Source organism: Solea solea, chromosome 1, assembly GCF_958295425.1.
Source record: "Solea solea chromosome 1, fSolSol10.1, whole genome shotgun sequence".
Taxonomy (NCBI): domain Eukaryota; kingdom Metazoa; phylum Chordata; class Actinopteri; order Pleuronectiformes; family Soleidae; genus Solea; species Solea solea.
The window spans coordinates 13292789-13315557 of NC_081134.1; the positions used below are offsets into that span (position 1 = coordinate 13292789).

The 22769-nt window shown below is 41.0% G+C and overlaps 2 protein-coding genes across 2 annotated transcripts in view; one reads left to right on the forward strand and one right to left on the reverse strand.

Moving 5' to 3' along the window:
- LOC131469034 (oxysterol-binding protein-related protein 1-like) overlaps positions 1 to 1287 on the reverse strand; it is a 19201-nt gene extending 17914 nt beyond the window's left edge. The window contains exons 1-5 of the mRNA XM_058643867.1: positions 942 to 1287; positions 762 to 847; positions 596 to 670; positions 269 to 380; positions 91 to 176 (exon numbers count right to left, since the gene is read on the reverse strand). Of these exons, the coding sequence (XP_058499850.1) occupies positions 91 to 176; positions 269 to 380; positions 596 to 670; positions 762 to 847; positions 942 to 1065 (483 nt within the window). The 5' untranslated portion in view covers positions 1066 to 1287. The remainder of the gene's footprint in view (positions 1 to 90; positions 177 to 268; positions 381 to 595; positions 671 to 761; positions 848 to 941) is intronic.
- A 9262-nt stretch (positions 1288 to 10549) lies between these two features.
- On the forward strand, positions 10550 to 14653 carry LOC131467849 (histamine H3 receptor-like). The gene is made up of 3 exons (XM_058641794.1): positions 10550 to 10875; positions 11452 to 11618; positions 13576 to 14653. Exons 1-3 carry the CDS (start codon positions 10629 to 10631, stop codon positions 14323 to 14325), a joined length of 1164 nt encoding a protein of 387 aa, XP_058497777.1. The 5' UTR covers positions 10550 to 10628; the 3' UTR covers positions 14326 to 14653.
- Positions 14654 to 22769: the final 8116 nt, after the last annotated feature.

Consider the following 22769-nt stretch of genomic DNA (forward strand, 5'->3'; position numbering starts at 1 on the left):
CGGTTGAAGATAATCACGTGAATTGAGACGTTGCTATTGAAATGGCACACAGACATTCCGCCAAGGTTAAGCAAAAGGTCAAACTTTCACCAGTTTTGACAGAGTTGAGATGTCTCCCTGTCTGGCTGCCTCCAGAAGCCTCTCCTCCCGCCGCCTCGTCTCCCTCCTCTCTGCAGCTGCACAGACAATCACAGTTTGAGAACAAAGGGCAGCTGATGGACACTGATGAGAAGCTATCAGCGAAATATTCCCATCATTCCATTCATACCCTCCAGCATCGTAATGATTTCATCATCCTCCGTGACATCTTTAGGGATTTGAGCCGTTCCATTGATTATGTTGGCACAGGCATCGTACCGCAGCAACAACAGCACGATCTCCTTAAAAGATCCAAAGATAAATTAATTAGAAAGAAATCCGAACATAACTTGTCATCACGCATATGCCTCATTTGAAGAGGAGGGGATCTTTGGTGGAGCCTGTGACAGTGATTTAAAATGACTTCAAAGAAATCTTGAAATCTTGAATTATAATGAAGAGCATATCCTATTATAATAATACGAAGTGACAGGAAGATGTTTTTTTTTTCTTTTACCTTTCTACCAGTGGAGGCTGCCTTGTGCAGAGGGGTGTCACCCATGCTATTCTGCACATTCACATCAGCACCTGCCTGCAAATGATAATCCATTATGTAAATATGACGGGGGGCAATTGGACAATAATGCATGCGCATGGCAAAATGAACACACATCAGCTCTCACCTTGAGTAATTCCTCCACCACGTCTCTGTGTCCAAAGTAACAGGCCATGTGGAGGGGTGTCCACCCTGGGTTGCCTTTACATCTAGCTACAGTAACACCAAATTAAAAACATAAACAATAGAAATGTCTCTGAGGTAAGTGAAGTCAAAGCTTAATCAAGTAAAGCTCATCACGACATACATCTGCAGTTGACGTTGAGCGGCGTGTTTTGGTCGATCCTGGACTCAAGGAGCTTCTGAATGAAAGAAAAACTGCCTGCTTTAGCATGAAGGAGAAGCTGCTCCTCAGCTGTCTGCACCTCCATTGCTACTTCAGTAATTAAGCTAACACACACTTGCACGTCGATGATATTTTTGGCACGAGGTCACATTATTTGGCACAAAGGTAAACGGGAAACAACTTTTTAAGTGTCGAGAAACACGTCGTAAAATCACACGGACTTTCCTGTAGTTCAGTCAGACACGAGACGACTCTCTGGCCGAAATATGAGCGCGTCAAACAGCTGACAGCGGTTTGCAGACGTCACGTGTCCAAATAGCTTCTGAACGGCTCTGAGCAGGGGCGTAGCTAAGATTTCAGCCACGCCAACAGTAAGTCCCCCATGATGCTAAAATCAACATTTTAGTGATTTAATCACGTATAACTTTTCCTCGACCCCAAACTTTCACGAAAAGAAATGACCAGGAACTCTGGAGGGGCGGGGCTGTGTGCTGAAGTACACGAAAAAAGAATAACTTGTTCATTTCACAATCGATCATTTAAAAAAAAAAAAAAAATGTAGTTAAAGAAAAGAATGTACGACAAGGGGATGGATGACGAGGTCCAGGCTCTTTTGAGTGTATTCAGGACTTCGAGTCGGCGACATGAAATGGTCAAGAGTCGTTTCCGGAACTTTGAGATGCGGTGGAAATGCACTACTGGACATTCTTTTCCCCAGGTAAATAAGTTCCTGCTAATAAAAGTTCCTGGAAATGTTGGCGGAAAATTGGTTAATTATTGCCTCACTCCAGACTTTTCCTCATCATCATCATCATCAATACATAAATACATAACAGCTACTAGTGCTTGCCTTAGTGTAACATTGCAAATAATACAGAGGCAAAATGTGTTGTGTGTTTTATTTGGTAATTTCATACAATTGAGGTTCTCTACATAATAAAAAAAACAAAAAGAAAACTTTTGTCTCTTCATCAACTTTTGTGGGGGCCCCTGACTTGTATGTGCTTTAATGTTTACCAGTGGGCAGGTCTGGTGCTTGTTGTTTCATTTTGACTCACAGTGAAGAAGGAGCTGCAGTCACTTTTTGTCAAGTGACAAAGTGTATTTTATTGATTGCACTGACTTTTCAACAGGTTAAAGGGACTAGGTTGTCTGAAAAATGTCAAATACAGCCATTAAGAATAAAGGCAAGTCAGTTTGAGACAGACACAATATTTCAGTGAAAAGGCAGGACATGCAGTCACTTTGTTGGCTTTATACAAAAAAGTTAAATAAGTAAAAAGGACTGAGTGGGTTATGGTTGCCCTGATGTATTAAATAAAATGATTTTAGGCAGAAAAAAACTGTCGATAGGAGCTCTAATCACCTTTGGACAAATCAGAAATTGTACTACATTGGTAACATAAGCTCTTTAAGATACATTATCCCTCTTTCCTCTTGTTTTAATACATAATCTACACATTCACAAAACTACAATGTTCATGAACAATAAAAATCATCCATCAGAGCCTTGTTCTTAATTTGTACACTAGATGGAAGCATTTGCTGCACCAGATGTTTCTTTGCATATTGGACTGTGTTTGTTTTCTAACTTTCTGCCACAGAGACAGTGTTTGAATTCAATTTACAAATCTGCACATCGCGGCCACATAAAGCCATGACTTTACCTTTATGTCATTCATCGTAGACACTTTGGGCCCCTCTTATTTGTTGTATTAGCTGCAGACATCTTTGATTTATTGAAGGTCAGTTCTCCATGTGTAGCTTTGAAAGCCGTGCTTACTTCAAGCAATTGGGTCCCCAGAGATATGTGCGTATCTGGAACGGAGGGTAGGCACATGCTGTAATGAAGGTACATGTCAAAGACTACTTCAAAGATGAGTTACCGAGTCACTTATGAGAGGAAAGAAGTCTTTTTGAAGGGCTCTGTTGCTGGGGAATCTCAAACACAAGATGGAAAAACCCACAGTAGAGCTGCAGATAAACTCCCAGTGGATTAGTTTTAAATTCCAAATAATGCCACAGACAAAGGTGGGCTGTGTACATTTTAATATAAACGGCAGCATTTGTCAGCATGAAACAACAAGCATATCTGCTGTGAGACTAACACAGATGTGTTGCATCTGTCAGAGTAACTGCAGAATTTATTGTCAGAGAGAAATAATGGTGTACATTTTTGGTGTGCAACCTTTACCCTATATTTGTAGCAATGTTTCTATGTTTGTGCAAGTGTATAATCACTGAAATATAAAATAATCTTTGTTTTGTTTTGGGCTTTTTTTTTTGCTTCAAAATAGGCCTTTTTATTAGTGTACTTTTGGCAAGGGCCTCGCTTTCAGGAAGCTACCATTTTGAGCTGCCATGTTTCTCCATCAGCCCAGATGGTCCAATCAGCATAAAGCATAAGTTTCATGATTTGCACCAAATGCTCACAATCCAAAGACAACCGACATCCACTTTGGTATGCAAATACCAACATAGTTTTGTGTGTAGCAATCTGCAGTCTCAACATTAGATGCCACTACACACGTGACCCTTAAAAAACAGCAATGTTACTCCGTCTTAACTTTGTCTCATGTTTACACAGACAAAGCTCGCACGCACCACCTCACGTGAAAGAAAACAAGCACAGCTTCTTACTCATTTTACAACAGTTTCTGGTATCTTCTTGATGGATGTAATTATCGCCACGCTTTTATGTTGTTTGATGAAAAGAAATGACTACATCCATCAGTGAAGCAATGCATCAAGGTGGTCTTTTCAAATCATTGAAGCTGAGATGATAGCAATTTTGCCTCACAGTCCAGACATATTTGCATTTTACCCTGGATAATTCTCCCTATATTGGTCTAACAGTGAAATAAAACCCTAGTGCTTGGATTCAAAGCAGATTCTCTCTTTGTCCTTGAAAAAAAAGAAACGTAGGCATCTACATTTAATTTGATCACATACGTGCATATCTGTCTCTTAGTTAATTACAATAAACGTGAAGTTATGGAAACACCGCTGCAGACATTAATCAAAGCATATTCATCAAATCAGGTCTAGAGAGGACAGAACCACACTGGGCTAGTTCTTGCTAATTAGCATGGCAATTATTGTAAGCTGTCACAGTTCTTAAGCAATGGGGTGGACTGTGCTCCAGAACGTAATCCTTCACAAATTACAAGATAATGGAGGCAAAAAGAGGCCACTGCTTCAAAAGGAACCAAAAGATAAAATCCCCAACAGGGACATTTTAGGGACAGACATTGAGAGAGAAAGAGAATGAGAGGGAAAGGTAGGGGGGATGAAGTACAGCATGTATTCCCTTTACACAGAGCTGAATAGGAGAGACCAATTTCGAAAAAAGGGCCCAAAAACAAAACAAAAACAATGTATCTCCAAAAAACAATAGTCAGTAAGTATGATGTGCAGCATGACACCAGTGGATGATTTAGCCCACATCATATAGTCATCCAACCTTGGGTCTAACATGCTCATCTGGTGCAAGAGCAGTTAATGTGCAAAAAAGCTTGCAGCACTTTGCGTGAAAACAATCTACTGAAGTGTTTTTAATGAACACTACATACAACTGTGGTGCCATTATACTGTAAATTCAGCATGATAGGACGGGCTGTGTGGAATGCCCTGTTCACTCACTCTTTACTCATTTAGCCTACATACTGTAGGTAACATACACTGGGAGACAGATGACTCAGAAGCAGAGAAGACAAGTCCAGTTCAAAATTCAAACGCTCTAGGGTAGGCAAGGTCACACACAGTAGGGCAGTCAAAATCCAGGAAAACAAGTCAGGCAAGGGCAAGGTAAAAATTGTACAAACTGGGTCAAAGATCAACAGGCAAACACTAGGAAGAATGCAAGAGAGCAAGGCACACTAGGGAAACAAAAGGCAATCTGGCAAGGACATGTGGTGAATGCTGGACTATATATACACAGGATGACCAGGTAAAACCACAGAGACAGGATGTAGGTGTAGTAAAATAAAACAAAGACCAGGAACAGGAAGTGGAAAACAGGCAAGTATCAAAAAACAAAAACAAAAAAACAAGCCTACCAAACTTTCATTTATTCATTATTGTCTGATTTTCTTGGGAGTTGAAGCCAATCCCACATTAGGCAGGATGATGCCACTTAATGTGAAATATTTAGGCTTATAGCAGATGCAGTTTGTGGGGAGGAAAATGAACTCAGGACATTCCACTCAAAAATAGGAGGAAACTCAACAGCAGTTTGGGGAAACAGAGTGGAGCTGAACAGACAAATTGACAAAGGGGACATGTCCAGCCACATTTTGGCAGGGCCTGCCGAAAAGTGACTGCACCCTATAACTCTAGATTGGTAGGGCTTACGTTCTCTATCTTTTCAGTATGAGCAGTAGAGGAAACCAGGTGCATGTACAGTGAATTTGGTCAATATCGCTCCTTGCAATTAAGAGTTGTAGGGTGCAGTCACATTTCGACAGGGCCTGCCGAAAAGTGACTGCACCCTATAACTCTATTAATGGTTCAGGTAACCAAATTTTATTATAGATGAGTTGGCTGACATCTTCTCACGGCCTATTCTCCTGTCACTCACATGCACTTCTGTGGGGGGCATGTAAAAGGGGGCGGGAGGGGTGACAGCCGTTAACTGTGACAAAAATTTCAAATGATAAATGAGTCAAGTTATTGGTTGTACCCGAAGCAATACGATTTATGCAAAATCACAGTAATGATATTAACAAGTTAATCCAAAAATGCACAGGCCACAGTTGTGGTCTTGACCGGTCTTGAAATAAATTCTTAGTCTGCTTTGTCCGAGACCGAGACAGGACCGAGTAAAATTGCAGTCGTTTCCGAGACGAGACAGAGACCTTCAAAAAGTGGTCTCCGGTCTTGAGACCGGTCTCGAGTACTACAACACTATAGGACAGAAGACTAATAGGGTTTATAGGGATACGTCGACACAGCTGGACCACATAATGGAGAGGGAGACAAATAGACAGGATGGAAAAAAACAGGAATTAAAATATCAACAGATACATTAAATAACATCAAACTAGAGATTTGGGCAAATGAGCCCAAAAGTCACGATTAACATCCACACCCTTACTTTCACTGTGTGACAAACAACAAAGATGAACAAAAATGAATCTGACTCTCACCAGACTGTAATTAAACATTGATAATAACATGAAAGGCTCTCAGTCTGAAGGTAGGGTGGGGTCTCCTACTCAGGAAATATTATCACTGGTGCCACATTTATCTTTTTTTTTTTTGACTCCTCAGACACATTCATTGTATCTTTAAACTGGTCTCAACAGCCATGTCTCTTGAACATTAACCCCCGGCGGATCATCAACATATCATTAATGTTTATATGAGGAATATAATCCTGAAATACTGTAGAATTAACAGGACACTGTTTAGAATAGATTAGATATTTGCCTTTAGTAAGGAAATTGAAGTAACAGCCTTATATCAAAGCATTCTTAATGGGAATTTACACATTTAAAAGCAAGAGGGAGCAGTGCATCTTGCCAAACTGCAATTTAAAAAAGCTACCGGTGTTGTACGCATCATGATAGAAGTGAACATAAAGCATGTTCTAGAAAGACAAAACAAAAGACATTACAAAGGATGTGTTGACTCTAATTAATGTATTGCCCTTTTAGCCTAATCAAGCCTCACACATCCTGGTTATTTAACATCCCAGATTTCCTTTTAAAGTTGACATAATTTGTGTAGTAATAATTACAGCACAGTTTCACACTGATGACTTATTCAACAAATGCTGGTGTGAGGGTGGGGTACACTTATACACGGATTAACCAGCTTGGAACTTTTGAAAATGAAATGAAAAATTTAACAAGTGAAAAAAAAAAAAAAAGAATTCTGTGACGATGAGGCACACCCACAGCATTTCAATGAGCCTCTGTGGATGTGGAGCATAAGGTAAATGCCAGCACCCTTCATCTCACAGGCGGCTCTGCCAAAAACTGTGAAGCGGTGAAGCCATTGAACTACGGGTTCAGCTCTCTCATTGATGTCGGGCATTTTAGAATGTGAACTGTGACGGCTCTGCATGAGATGTAAAGATTGACACTACCATAGCACTCGTGCCACGGCCTAAATGGTGATGCATATTCTATAGTTATAAGGAGAAATTCATCATTGCCGCTTTATCCTCCACATGAGGGTCACATGGGGCGCTGGTGCCAATGGGGTGAAGTCCAGCGGACACACTGGACAGGTCACCAGTCCATCACAGGCCACATAGAGACAAATAACCATTCACTCTCACAACTACAGTCAATTTCAAGTGTCCAATTTGCCTAATCCCCAAATCTGCATGTTTTTGGACTGTGGGAGGAAACCCACGCACACACACACACAGGGAGAACATGCAAACTCTTATTCCGATCAGGTCTCAAATCCAGGTCTTCTTGCTGAAAAGTGCTAACCACTATACCAACCGTATGGCCCGATCAGGTGTACTTCCATTGTATGGTAAGAACATTTTTTTGATTTCAGAGGGCATTGGACAAAAAAGAGACAAACTACTCGACCACCTGTCATCATACACTTTCACTAAGAAGAACCAAAAACAGTTTTCTGGAAATGAACAGACATGAACTGAGCTTCTGCAGTGAGTGACAGAGACACTGCTGTGAGGAAGACACAAGCATGTCGTTTTCAACCAAGGAGTTGGGCAGTGACACCAGACTCCATGTCCACTCCTCAGAAGAGCCCGCAGAACTCTCTGAAAGCACGACTCTAGGTCCATATTGCAACTGTTTGCTGCCATCGTATTGCTTTGCTGTCTGGCTTTATCGGCGCAGCTATCAGATGTGACATTAAAAGTATCACTCTTTGTGCAGAGTGGGAGCGTCGCCACGCTGACACAAGAATGAAACACTGCAGTATTGAGAAATACAGAAAAAGTCATGTGGAGCTGATGGATAGGCTTGGTTGGTTTGAATGTAACTCACATTATTACATCTTTAATGAAATGTTCCAGATATGCTGAAAAGGTAGAATATATTTGTAAATTACAGCATGCTGTATTATAAATATGGTCTTTGAAGGACTTTAATATGGGGAACTGGGACATCCACTGACATCTTATCATTTAATTACAGCTGTGATTACTTTGAATAGGCAGACTGTTACAGTATGATAGCATCAGTACTCCAGCCTAGCATCCAAACACAAACACTTGAGCACTAGAGTAATGGAGAGCTACTGCACAGCACAGTATAATTGGCAACAGTAGAGCCTCTGTGCAGCCTCTTTGTTTCTGAGTGCCCTCTATGTTCAGATGACTCACCTCACATGCATTTTAAAATCCAATGACAATGCACCTGCTCAACTAATTGCTGCCCTGACACACTTCTTTCTGCATTGTGTTCAATGTGCAGTTCATGAAACTTCCATTTATTTTCCAAAATTTCCACACAGTACCAGGAGGAGCAGTGTCGTGCGAGCGCTTTAATGATTTATCATTAATGTTGGTTTGGGTTGCGTCACCTGTGTGATCACTACATTATGCATGGCACTTATTAAATGATTTTTGGAATAAAAGATGTTTACTCTGGTGAAATCAAATCAAACGCAAGAGCAAAACTGTTGCTAAAGTTTTGCCACTTATGGGGAGTTTTTCCCCAATTATAATTCATGATTCATGCCTCATGATGGCAGAAAGAAAAACTCATTTTTTTTTTTTCTGTGAGAAGTGTCACAGCACAACAATAGTGTAGCCCTGCATAGTTAAAACATAAATGCATTAGTTTCCATGGCGGCACATCACCAGTTTCTGTGATGTCTTTGTGTCTTTGTTGAATATTTCAATAACTGCCATTCATAACTAGTGGGTGCTTCACTGTCATTAGCCGTGTTTATAAGCAGCCCCAGATGACCTGAATATTTAAGTTATATTTGGCTTTTAACAGACAGTGTTGTTAATATGAACACTTGTAATATGATATGAATAGTTTTCATTTTCATTTATTAGTGTGTTATTCAGACTCTAAAGACAGAGCAGTTGTACTGGTTGTGAGTTGCTATCATGTACAATATAAGATTGAATGTTGAATCTGTTCAATATCCACCTTTATTTCTTTTTTTGGAATTATGTTATTTCACAAAAATATGCATGTTGCTTTCTGAGCCGTCAACCATGATGCGCACAAGCAGAAACCAAGCATTCCGCACATGGCGAAGTGCTCAGGCCTTTATCTTTTGTCAAAAGTGAAATTCTGGAAGGGAACATTGAAGCACATGATGGCACAAATGAATTAAAAATTAATGAATATGCATTTGGGGGGGAATATTCAAAAACACAAAAACACAATTCGAACAGATATTTCACTGGGGCCTGAGTGAAGCTGCATCGAGACTCCTACACTCGCCATGTGCTGTTGCCTGCAGTGGAACCTGTGTTGCAACAGTGATGTGACTAACTCTGAGAGATGGTGGTGGTCCCATTTGTGAGAAAATAACAGTAATTTAAGCTGGGCTCCTTCAGTCACTTCTGCTGTTCTGCAGCGTTTCTCATTTCTCTCAGACCACAGCTGGGGGACTGACAGAGTTGTATCAGAATGCAAATAAGGCCTTCAGCTTCCTCCACTTTATATGTCACTGGAAGCTTAAATATACACACACACACACACACAGTAGATTAATAGGAGCATAGAATACTATACAAATTCCACTACTTGACTGTAGCTGCCATAGAATCTTCAATTACAAGTGGTGAACCTGTTGATATCACAAGGCTTGTTGTTGGAACTCTAAGTGAGACAACAATTCTGAAATACAATCTGCATTCTTATTGTTTTGTTTGTTTATAGCAGTGTTTGTTGTTGTTTGTTTTTAACCTCATTCATACCTTGTGCTCATTGGCGATGTGCAAATGTGTGGATATTTGAACAAAGACATCTAATTTATATAGATCTCTGCACACAAACACTGGCATACAGTTCTCCTTGTGCGGACTCAATTGTACCATAATTGTATGTAATGGAGTCATCATGCTTTCTCCTTCAGCCTTTCTCACCCCCCACAACGTTCCACGAGGTTGTTTGCTGGTTTAGTTTGAAAGCATATTCAGTAGTGAGAGCATGTGCCGAATGAATCAAATATGAGGCTTCTATAAATAGACTTCATTTGGGTTGAGATACAACTGGAGACTATTAAACAGGCAGACCGGTGCATGGGGTTGATTCACGGGATCAAAGAAAAAATAAATAAATCGACTATTATTGTATTAACTATGCCACTATCAGTTTTGCAGTTCAACAGAATGACAACAATAAACACATGAAAACAGGTTTCACTGAATAAAGTTGCTGCTGAAATAACATCATCTTAGTTATCTTAGAAGAAATGATGTAGGACTACATGTGTGACGGACTTACAGAGCAGGAGCAGCCGTTATTACCGGCAAATCATGCGCAATTGATTGTGCCAAGGCAGCGTTTTGGGGAGAGCGTTGTGCGCTCTCTTGTGTTTTTTCTTGGACACTGTGCTCAGGCTGAGAGAAAGCGCAGCGCTCTGAGCCCACAGTGCGCGCTGGATGGATGCAATGTCCATTCGCCGAGCACCTGTTGCTGCTGTCAAATTATCACCGCTGGACGACCGCGTCGCTCGCCTCACACCGGGACCATGTCGCAGGAGCAGACCGATTCCAACTCCAGTGGCTACTATTTTGACAGTGCTTCCAAAAAAGTCCAGGGCAGCCTCGTGTTTTCTGGACCCACATTTGTCATCTTGATGGTGATGATGGTGACTTTGGTTGTAGTGATAGTTTTGGGGAACGCACTGGTCATTTTGGCCTTTAAAGTGGACAAGAGTTTGAGGAGACAGTGCAATTACTACTTCCTCAATTTAGCAATATCAGATTTTCTTGTAGGTAAGTCCAGCCTTTATATATATATATATATGTGTATATTTATGTTTTTTTTTTTTTTTTTTTTTTTTTTTTTTTACTGAAACAACAGAATAAAATGTAGATTTGATGAAATAATAAAAAAAATGTGTTTGTTTTGCTATTTTCAAATATGAAATATGAAATCCTTAAACTATGATTTGGTGCTACCATGGTATGTCTGTCACTCTCCCTGTACTTCTTTCTTTCTTTCTTTCTTTCTTTCTTTCTTTCTTTCTTTCTTTCTTTCTTTCTTTCTTTCTTTCTTTCTTTCTTTCCACTGTCAGTGTAACTCAGTCATTCAATGATGTGATTTTTCACGCACACTCACCAGCATATGTCACTTCATTTCAAGGTTAACGTTTACAGTAATATTTATACCACTACTAATAAGTATGTCATATTGATAAGCATCTCTGAAACACACTTAACTTACAATTTTCTGGCTGTATACTTGACTGTTGTCATTGCCTTTCGGTTCATGCATGATAAAAATGAATGAGTGCACATGACTGAAATGTTGTTGTTGTTGTGTGTGCCACTGTTGTGCTGTTTATGCAGGGGCATTCTGCATTCCAGTCTACATTCCCTACACCCTCACAGGCAGGTGGACACTGGGCCGCGGACTGTGCAAACTGTGGCTGGTCATGGACTACCTGCTTTGCTCTGCCTCGGTCTTCAGCATTGTCCTCATCAGCTATGATCGTTTCCTGTCAGTCACCCGAGCAGTGAGTGGAAAATCTTGCGCCTGAAGAAATTTATACTTGAAGCATGAACATGAAATGAATTTTTTGTCGTCAATTAAACATGCTTGGTTTCCTATCTCGTTTTCTACTTCTAAAATAGCTTTTGTTTTGTTTTTATAGTTGTTGTTTTTTTTTTTTACCTTGTCGTCGTCCAAACGCTCTCTGCCTGTGGCTTAATTTCTGACTGGTGTGCGTCCCAGGTCATTGATAGGGGCAGTGCCACCTCAGTTGCCCAAATGTGTCCATCTGCAGAGGTTAATCATTCGTGACCCATTCAGGCCCAGTGCCACCCACCCCTAATTATAGTCCTCCCCCTTGATGAAGATAAAGAAAGTCACATTTTGACTTTGGGCCACAGAAAACAACAAACAACTGTCAACACACTCTAACACTTTATGGCTACTCTTGAAGACTTAAATATTTGCACTTTCCACGTCACTGTGTTCTAATCATTTAAACTATGTTAAACGCTATGACTTCACTGATTCTCCGTGTCTTAGCGCTTATGTGTCATTAGCATTGAATCTGTGGCCGTGGCTTGTCCGTGCATTAGTCGACCGACTGCATCCTATACACTGAGTGTCAACTCAGAGGTGGGATGAGGCTTGGAATAGTAGACAAAGAGAGTGTTCTGTTTCCCTTCACAAGCAGACACTTAACATCAGAGCAATGAATACAAATAACACCAGAGAGAGAGCCTCTTCTTTAATTAGCCAGCTTTGATCATAGCGATCCTCCTCCATGCCATGGTCCTTCTAAACCTGGAGAGATCAATCATAGCAGAAACAGGCCACCGGCAGCCAAGCAGCATTTTCCTAAAAGCATTTCTCTCTGAACATCCAAAGACAAAGGACCATCAACAGTCACAGCACAAAGTTTGTCTTTGACAAGAAAGACGGATTCAAATGGGATTACAGTCGGCAGTTAAATTAAATGGCGGCACATTAACAAAATGCAACATGCACTGTAACAGAGAGAAGCGATCACATTATGCTTTAGTTTTCATTACAAAAAAAAAAAAAACAAGCCGAGATTCATCCGACATGCTCCCCGGGGGAATCAAAGATTATAAGGATCATGTAAAATATCAGATTGGATTCACGAGGACACTTGATTCAGTCGAGTGCTACATCATTACGTGAACCGGAGGCAAGAAAATACCAAATTAATTTATGCAAACATAAACCGAGCCATTCCTCATTTTCTTTTGAAGAAGTGCAGTCACTGTGGCGTAGCTTCAAAGCAGCTGGAGAGGTTGTAAAGTCTGCTGCCCGCTGAACAAGAATGTGGACAGGGACATAGGATGTGACACTAATTGAGACAAGTGGTCATGAGAGGTGCTTAATTGACTTAACACTCATCCACATGCTTTTCTGTGCCGCCATGCTGTCCGGGTGTTGTAAACATTAACAATTCATGTGTTTTATCTGCATCCAAATGTGTTTGACTTCACATTTAATTGTGTGTCTGGTGGCGTACGATATAATCAAATGCTGTAATATTATATTCTAAAATTCTCAGTCGCGGGCTCGCTGGAGCTTTGGTGATCAAGGGTTTCTCTTTTTGTTGAGGTGATAGCGTAGAACGTGTTGCTCGTGGCCCTTAAATCTGGTGGCTCACTGTACCTGTGCTGGGAATTTAGTTCAATGAGTTATGGAAAACACTGCATTAATGCAATTAAGTGATTTGAAATGGTTGTACTTTGCCTTGCCTTAGTCCTTGCATGTTTCGCTGCCACCACAACAGGTACACATACCATCAGCTTATACATTATAATACAATGCTATAGAATAAACTGCAGGATCATCTTTTTTATGTCTTGCAGAGATTGTATTTTTCCCCTTAAAAAACGTCTGCAGTGATACAAGAATTCACCACCTGAGCAATTCTGCTCCCATTACTCAAAATATCTTGTGATTTATGCTTATATTTACTGCAGGTAAGTTATCGTGCCAGACAGAGCATGACTCATCAAGCCATAATCAAGATGATTGCTGTCTGGGTGCTGGCCTTTGTCCTGTATGGCCCAGCTATTATATTCTGGGAGCTGGCTGTTGGCAGAAGTCGTGTGCCAGAGGATGAGTGCTTCGCGGAGTTCTATTACTCTTGGTATTTCCTGCTGAGTGCATCAATGCTGGAATTCTTCTCTCCTTTCATCTCGGTGGCTTTCTTCAACCTCAGCATTTACCTCAACATACGCAGGAGGAGGCTTCACAGCAGGAAGGCCCAGCTGCACCTTCAAATGAGCGAGCCTGCCTCCGCTCAGGGGGAAGGCATTTCCCTGCCCCACAACTTGGGATTTGGGATGAAACTGGCTGTAAGAGGCTCCATCCACTCCCAGAGCTCCTCTCCCAGTTTGGGCAAACCAGATCCCTCACTCAGCAGGGCGATCCAACCCAGCCGTCTGTCCAGGGATAAGAAAATTGCTAAGTCTCTGGCCATCATAGTGTGTGTGTTTGCCATCTGCTGGGCACCATACACTCTACTGATGATCATCCGTGCTGCCTGCAGAGGGCGATGCATTCAGCACCACTGGTACGAGGTCACCTTCTGGCTCCTGTGGCTCAACTCTGCCATTAACCCCTTCCTGTACCCGCTTTGCCACAGTAGCTTCCGCAGGGCATTTAGCAAGATCCTGTGTGCAAAGCGGCACAGCACTCCATCATCCGTCCCTCGTGCTGGCCAGTGACAAGTGCATGGACAAACAATGTGCCAACGCCATGGATGGAAGCGTTCAAACCCATTAAGACCACAGCCTCAGCAAATGATGCCAAATGATGTTGGTAGTATGTAGTGTCATGTAAATTGCCAATCACTTTGCTGTGTTGATATCTAAAGTGCATTAAAAATAAATCATCATTCAAGCATGAAAACAAAAACACTGCCTAAAAAGACCTAAAATGCCAACAAAAATCTTATTAATGTCAATGAATACGTGTCGTTTTTCACTTACTGGACTGAATAATACACATGTGTTGCTGTTGCATGGGTTTGTTGACTGGAAAAGGGATAAGGGATACAACTGAAATATTCCACACTACACACTTACTGATAAAAAAAAACAAACAAACAATGCAAATAATGTAATAACGACAAGTGTCCGATGTACTGTACCGTGTTTATCTGCAGATATAAGGTGAAGAAATGCAATCACACTCATTGTCTACCTTGTTATACTGTATGATGGACATCCTCTTGAAAATAAAAAAAAGACACATTGGTTTATGGGATTTCATTCTCTACGCTGAACTGCAGATAAGCGTCACATATACAGTATATATATATATATATATATATATATATTCATTATATTCATGAAAAGTGCTACATCTGCTGTGAGATGATGTAAAAACAGATCACTATCACCCTCTGCTGTCAGTAAAGTTTATGTCATTACACGACGACAGCGATGGAAACACACAAGTGCCAGTGAATATATATGTTAATGTTAAATGTTTCTCCAAAACCTGACAATGGGACTTCCCTATTCTTCTTTTTTGGGAGTGGGTATTACATCCCATTAATAAATAATATAAGTATGCATTAATAGTGTCATTTCCTGCACTTACTTTACCCCAAATGTACAAAAAATATGTGTTTTTTTTACACTAATACACAACGTACACAAAATATTCACATTTTTTTATAACTATGATCTCATTAGTATATTGATTATCAATCATGTTGCCTTTAAAATACGACCGAGTAACAATTGCTACCGTTGTTTTTGACAATCTTCATTGCAGTAAACAGTAAAGTTTCACACTGAGCCACATAATAAAGAATATATTTATATATATAAAAAAAGGGCTCATACAGGTAGTTTGATTAGAGGGTTAGAAGCAATGTAGCTTGTCAAAAAGAACATTTAGCGTTCTTGTATTCATAAAAAAAAAACCCCACAGAAGTTGTTTACAAACAACACCTGAGCAATATTTTACTGTTAGGAAGAGCAAGTGTGTGTATCCTTGGGCCACTAGATGTCACCATTAACCTTTACAGCATCCCGCGTTTGCAGAGCGCGAGGATCAAGACTCAATTCATCATGGGATGAACACAGAGTTTTGTTTCTGTGAACATGGCTGTTTTAATTTGCTGCTTGTGTTTTAATCCTTAGTTTAACACACGTTTCTGTTGTTCCTCTAAGACCGATGGGTTCAAAGGTATATAAATGAATAATAATTACATATTTCTATAGAAATCGGTGGTGCTATTCAATTGTTGTGTTCTTATTTGTGGAAATTAGGCACAAGACTAGTGTCTCTTTTAGTTAAAAGAATAATGATTTGTTAAATGTTTTTTTTGGGAAAAAAAATGCAATTATGGGTTAATTTTAAGTGACTTATAATTAGAGAAAAAAAAAGAAAATAAATAAACACATTCATGTAATGGGCATACAGGTTTTACGCACAGTGAGACATTAAATAACAGCAACAACAACAATAATAAACTGTTTAATTAATGCACTGTGTTGTAACAAATGCATACCAGCATTCTGTCTCGTAGTTGTTGTCTTCTTGATGGCTAATTGGGTCAGTGCCAAGTGCAGAGTGGCTTTTGTTTGATGTGCAGATGAAATGCTGAGAGTGCAGTATACTGTTTTTGTATTGTTCTCCAGTCTGGGTAGGTACGATATGATAGATTAAACAAGTTCTTTCCAGATGCAGACTTATTAAAGGTGTAATTATGCCATCATGTTAGATAGTAGGGTTACGTTTGCAGGTGCCTGGGTCCCACCGGGGACTTACATTGCTCAAATTGTTGCTGTTGCCTGTGTGCACATCTGGGCCCGTGGTCAGGTGCTGGGAATAAGGGCACAGCTGCAGGGAACAGGCCTCTGCTCCCCCCTGCTCAGTCCCACTCCGCCCGTGGCATGGTGGGGGGACAGAAGCACACTTCTGACCAGAGGGATGCAGGCGCATTTCCCTTGGGGTGACAGAACTGCATTTATCAGCAGAATGGCAAGCCAGACTTTCCTCTCTATGTATCTCAGTGCGACAGCAAAAGCTATATCACTGTGAGAAGTGCTCGCATGGTGTGCAGTTATAGCCGGAATACTGCCGTTGATTTTGTTGATAGATTGAAATGTCATGGCAGGAGAGCCAAACCAATTGGCGACTGGTTCGCTGTGATGTTATTGGATATCATACCTGCTTAAATCGGTCTTGGTGGGATAACACCGTGAAAAATACAGATGGGAAGTAATCATTTTGTGTATGTTTTGTGTGTCTCTCCCTCTGTCTGTCCCCGTGAGGAGTGCGTATGTGGGTGTCTATGACCCCGAGCAATGTATCTAAAAAGCTGTGACCCCAAATAGAGTACACCTGTGCCCCTTAAGATTATAGAGGTCCATTAGCAGAGTCGCAGTCAGTGATCAGGGGGGGGGGGGGGGGGCCTACATAACTCCCTCATGAGAATCTCTGTTTAGTTAAAGGTTAAATTTTGGAGCTTTGTTAGAATCTTGATGCTGAAAAATGTCCGACTATAAGAGGTGACATGTTTATAATAATGTTTATAATAACATTTACATGCACTCGGACGGCTTGCAGCACAACAGACAGAAGGAGTGAAAAGTCTAAATGTGAAGAAAAGAAAACATACAAGTTAAAACTCTGACCTCTTTTGAAAATAAAGTATCACACACTGTTCACTTACCCAGCAAAGCAAATGTAAACTACATTTAATATTTCATGAGCGATACACTCAGGAAGAAGGAAACTGAGTATTTCAGCTTGATTTTCTTTTTTCGTGCCTTTTCCGCTCTTCTGTTTTTCGCGCCGTGCTTTTTCCTGCAGTGTACTTCCTGACTAGAGATTAAATAATTCCATTGGAATCCTCTTAGGATGGGTTCCCAGCACTTGGCAATTAAACAATTACATTTAATCAGCATGGGGCAACGCTTCAAGTCACCCTCATTTCAGACGTTGATTAAAAGCAATTCTGCAGTGGTTATTGCTGTCGACTTTCGAAACTGTGGTTCACTTAGGTTTACTGCGTCTGTGAGGTCAGGTTGGATAGCAATATGGCAGGTTCACTGGTGGCTGAGAGCTGTATCTGCCTCTGGTGGGTAAAGCAGTAATGACAGAACTCATGGCAGACCTTATATTGTCCCTCAAGTCAGAGCTAGTTAGATTACTTGGAGACATTTTGACCCTACAGCGAAGAGGACTCAAGGAACAATGGAAAGGAGTGGGGCATTAAGTTATGCATGTGGGAGTATAGATATAGGACAGTTTTTTTTTTCTTCCCACATTAAACGTGTATTTGACTGTGTCTCTATACACACAGCTGCGTTTCCTTCCGCATCTGCATTTAAGTGCATTCAGCTTGAACAACATGCACCTCTACTTTACCTCTACACTTTCATCATGCCATGCAACAACATGACAATGCACACACGCTGAGAGAGAGAGAGAGAGAGGGGGGGGAGCACAGGGGGAGGGATTGAGGAGTTTGTGTGAACCATATTTGACGTTATGCTTGAGTGGAAGGATGCAACGTGGCAAAGAGACTGAGCAAACTATAGTTTTCCCTGTGCAATGCAGAGGGGTTGTGATGGATACCCAGCCCCCTCTTGTGAAACCCAGGTGCCCCTGTTTCATAAGGCACCCCACTGGCTCTCCAGCCCTCTTAATTAGCAGCTTCCGTCAGCTGGCACCCAGGCCTTGGAGCACCAGTCACTGGCCTCTGCTGCTGAAGGAATCCAGTTCTCTCCAGATCTTCAGCTTTTCTAACAGATGGATACATGGGCGGGCTGAGTAAGAGGCATCAAGGTCTCTGCAAACCTGCAAATCATCTGTGAAATTTCCTCGTAGCACGATCACATGCAAGCTGGCGGGAGGAGAAAAATACTGTTGAATGCCGCAGTTGGTATGTTTTGGGTTTGTATAACGATGGGCGACTGCAGAGAACGGGCCCGGGCGCCTTGTGTCTCAGCTGCAGATCTGCTGCAACAAGACATTGATGATTTTTAAATGATGAAGTCAAATATAGATAAAAGGCTGCAGGAGGAGAATTGTAGCCTTGCCGTATCATAGCAGCGCAGCAACAATAGTCTCCTCTAATGACATTCCCCTAGCAACTTTTTGCCTCGACACTCTCACGGGAGATGCACTACAAAAAGTGATAATTACATGAAATATACATACAGAATAAAGGGAGCATGTTTACATAACCAGGCCCATAAATATCTGACTGGGAAGACATTGTTCTCCGACTCCTTTTAAGCTGATCTCCCAGGGATGCCATTTTAATGACATGATGGTTTAAAGAGATGCTGCTCCATCTCGTTCCATATTTAATTAACTTTTGCTTTTCTGACACAGAGGAAAAAACAGAATAAAGAAAGTGTGATAGAGAGGAAACACACTCCATAGCGAGGAGACAATAACAAATAGCTGGAAGAAAGGAGAGGGAGGTAAGGGGGGGGGGGGGGGGGGCAAGTGCAGAGACCCTGTCATGCTTTTGTGAACTGTTTACAATACAAGAAATGCAAGGAGAGAGGAGGGGAGGTGGTGCCAGGGTGAGAGAGAGACTGATATGGGCGATAACGGGAAGCCTCAGATTAAAAAAGAAGATCTTCATGAAAGAGAGCGTGTGCAGAAAAGCACAGAGAGAACGGGGCCTTGTTCATCACTAATGATCCAATCACAGGAACATACATGTCAAAATGAGTGGCTTTCCAGACTGTGAAAAAGAAATGAAACATCATCATTCTCTGATTTGTATTTCACTTTGGGCTCCTTCACATCAGCATTAACGTAATCTCCACAGATATTTCTGCTCAGTACAAAAACACGGCTAAAGACATCAACCAGACTAAATAGTGTTGCGCAGACTTTTATGCACGTGTGGTTACACACACACACACACACACACACACTCGCAACACACGCAACCATTTGAACAGCTGACAATAAAATCAAATCATTTAACAAATGAATTCATGTTCTGGCACTGAGATAAAAAAAAAATGACTCAGTCCAGAATCCAGAGTGCCTTTTTTTCCAGGCAGTGTGTTTTCCATTTTTCTCTCAGCTGTATACAGTGTACGCTGCATTATTGATACTTTCTTTCCCTTTACTCTGCTCTTGTTAGACTCCTCTTCTTTGTCCTCACCTCATCACGCCAGCCACACCGGCTGTGGAGCCTGGAGAGTTGCAGTGATTTTGACCCCACCTGGTCTATATTTTATTGCTTGGTGTTTAATACATTTTTGAAAATCCTCCCTCCATCCCATCAAAAAAAAAAAGAAAAAGGAAAGAAAAGAAAAAAAAAATCTGATGTCTGTCTTGGTGAGGCAGAGGGAGATGACTGGAGGCGGATACTCACCTTCAGTTCTCCCAGTTCAGGAGACAGGGGGGATCATTAGGAGGGGCGATAGAGGAGGGAAGAGTGTGATTGGGTTTGTTTGTCTATATTTGTGGAAACTCGCTGATAGACTGGCGACTCATGCAGGGCGTAATCCTTGTGCGCTGGCATATAGTCTCCAATCCTCAGTGACCCTGACAGTGACAAATGGTTTATGACATGGAACGGAGAGAAGACAGCTGCATCATTCCAATACAAATAAGCACTGAATGAAGGTTTTATTTCTAAAATACATTTATTAACATGTTCTTGTTTGGTACTCGTGTGTAGACTGCGGTGCAGGATGAAGATGACTATGCACAGAAGGTGATATTTACAAGTCCAGCCCAGTTAGTTAGTATGTTACTCCATTACAAAGTAATAATGTCACTTATTATTTGGTATAAAAGGGAATAAGTTGTATTACTTGTTATATTACTATATTATTTTTGCATATGCATTCAGAAAGTGATGTATTTGTTTTGATTTTAATATTAGAACACATTATTATTATTATTTCAGTTTTTTTTAACTTTTGTAATCAGTAGCCATAAACATGTATATTAAGTTGGAGGCTTAAAAGAAGTCACTCTATTCACTTTTTCTGGAATAACATCCAATCTAATCAAACTGAAAAACAAAACAAAAAACACACGGTCAAACTGCAGAAGAGCAAACACGGCAGCCCCTCAATGCAACGCAGGAGTCTCTCCAAACTTTAAGTGTTTTCTGCACATTACCGTCAATGCGAACTGGCAATTATTTAAGCGGGAAAAAATTTCCATCAATTTCCATCTGCGTTTAAGCACCTGTTTGTCAAGGGAGAGCTGCCATGACCTGCTGTGCATTTGTGTTATTATAAGAAAGGACACAACACACACTCTGTAACCCAGCTTTACATCTGATATTACTGCTGTTTCTTAAATCCCTCACATTACTTGTTAGTGTGTAAAGTAATAATATATTACTGACTAATGCATTACTGCACAACACTGGCTGAATTATCACTCGAGAACTGTTGTCGGGGAAAAAGGTATTTTAAATCATGTTGTTTTTTTTACCATTATTAATACTTCCACAATGACATATAAGATGCTCATTTATAAATTTTACAGACTTCAGAGTAGGATGTACTTACAATTCCACAAGAAATACACAAACGCCAAATAGCAAAGACCCTTGTGCTCGATCTACAAACACAAACGTGATGTTCGAGGCGTCCATTTTGCTGACACCGTTCTGAAGTGAAGAGATGGCTCTGTGGATGTGAAGTGCCGTTGTGAGAGATTGGGTTACCCCAGACACTCCCAGAGGATCTCCTGGCCAAATGGATCTGGATCTCATGCTTGGGCGCACATATTGAATGCCATAAGAGGTCTCTGAGGTCTCCTTCAGTGGGAGGAATGCACAGCCTAACAATGTAGACTTTTCACCAAACTAAATTTTGCACCAAAGAGGACCAACTGCAAGGACACCGGAGCACAAGGGACAAGCACTAAATGCATACTTATATGTGTGTTGGTTGTTTAGACAGGATAAAGTGGCCCATTTTTAGCTCTTTTGGATATCAACACACTGCCCAGGTTGAGTAGGAACTCATAATTCTTTGATATTGTCTTAACATGAGGCTGCCTCTTTTCTCTTGAGGGCTGTGGGTATAAGAGCGTTGAATAAAAAAAAAAAAAAAAAAAACTGAAAAGCTATTTTACACACAACCTGGACAAGAACAATGGCATTTCCGCTAGCTCCAAACATCTGGCCCTGATTGTCCAGTTTCAATAAGGCCTGGCCAAGGCTCTCAGCAGCATTCAGTGCCAATTGCACTGAGGTTACGTTCCCGGCGACGACACCATGGAGGATCAGTCCGGCTAACTTATCTCTGAACAAGCCTTCTATTCTGCTGCTTTCTGATGGAAGAATACTTGGGGGCTGAGTAATTATATTGCTTTAAATGAACCCTTGAGAACGCCCCTGCCAAAGCGCCCACAAAGTCTCACACTTGGCGAGTGTCAGAAACACAACGCTTGTGTACGCACTCGTGTGTAGCCATGTGTGTGTGTGCATTTTGCTGCTTAGGCTGGCTTTAAAAGGGAGGCCGCAGTGGTTCTGATACGCCTCGCAAGTGAATTTAATTAAATCATAAATATGAGCTGGAGGCCGCCACCCAATTTAATGTAATGGATGATGTGGGCCAGTCCATCTCTGGCAAAGCAAAGTTCTGGACCCGTTCAAATGCCCTTGAAGCTTATTAAAAGTGCCTGGCACAGGGAGATGCTAGCAAAGTTGTTTAATGGATGCCCAGCTTGCATTCAGTTTGACAGTTAATGTTGGAATGTACCATCTCTGATTTGGACGAGGGGGGGCTGCGTCTCCATTGTGGAAACATCTCGCTGCCAGTGGCCCTGTCCGTTCCTCATCTGATCCTCATTACAGTCGTGCAATAAAAGCTAACAGATGACAGACAACATGCACATTTGATGTTCTGCTTGAAATAATAATAATAATAATAAAAAAATCAACTAAGACAAACTTCCCCCAACCCGAACTCCACAAATGTTTTATAAAACAATAAAAATCATTTTATGTGAATAAACAAGCTACAGCCCGATCACTCAAACGAGTTTTGTTCAAGTCAAACCAAAACAGTAGATATTACTCTAATAATGTGTTAACGTGAAGTGTACAGCGTTTCCTACCTAAAGTTTATAATAAGATGCACTTCTTGCGCGAAACATTCGATTTTACAGTCATTTGTTTCTCGCAGTGTAACCTAGTTACAGCGCT

Excerpts from the sequence above, each read along its gene's own strand:
- LOC131467849 (XM_058641794.1), top strand. The coding sequence starts at position 10,629 with ATGTCGCAGGAGCAGACCGATTCCAACTCCAGTGGCTACTATTTTGAC. Across the intron at positions 10,876-11,451 it reads AATATCAGATTTTCTTGTAG|GGGCATTCTGCATTCCAGTC; the intron begins GTAAGTCCAGCC and ends CTGTTTATGCAG. Across the intron at positions 11,619-13,575 it reads TCCTGTCAGTCACCCGAGCA|GTAAGTTATCGTGCCAGACA; the intron begins GTGAGTGGAAAA and ends TATTTACTGCAG.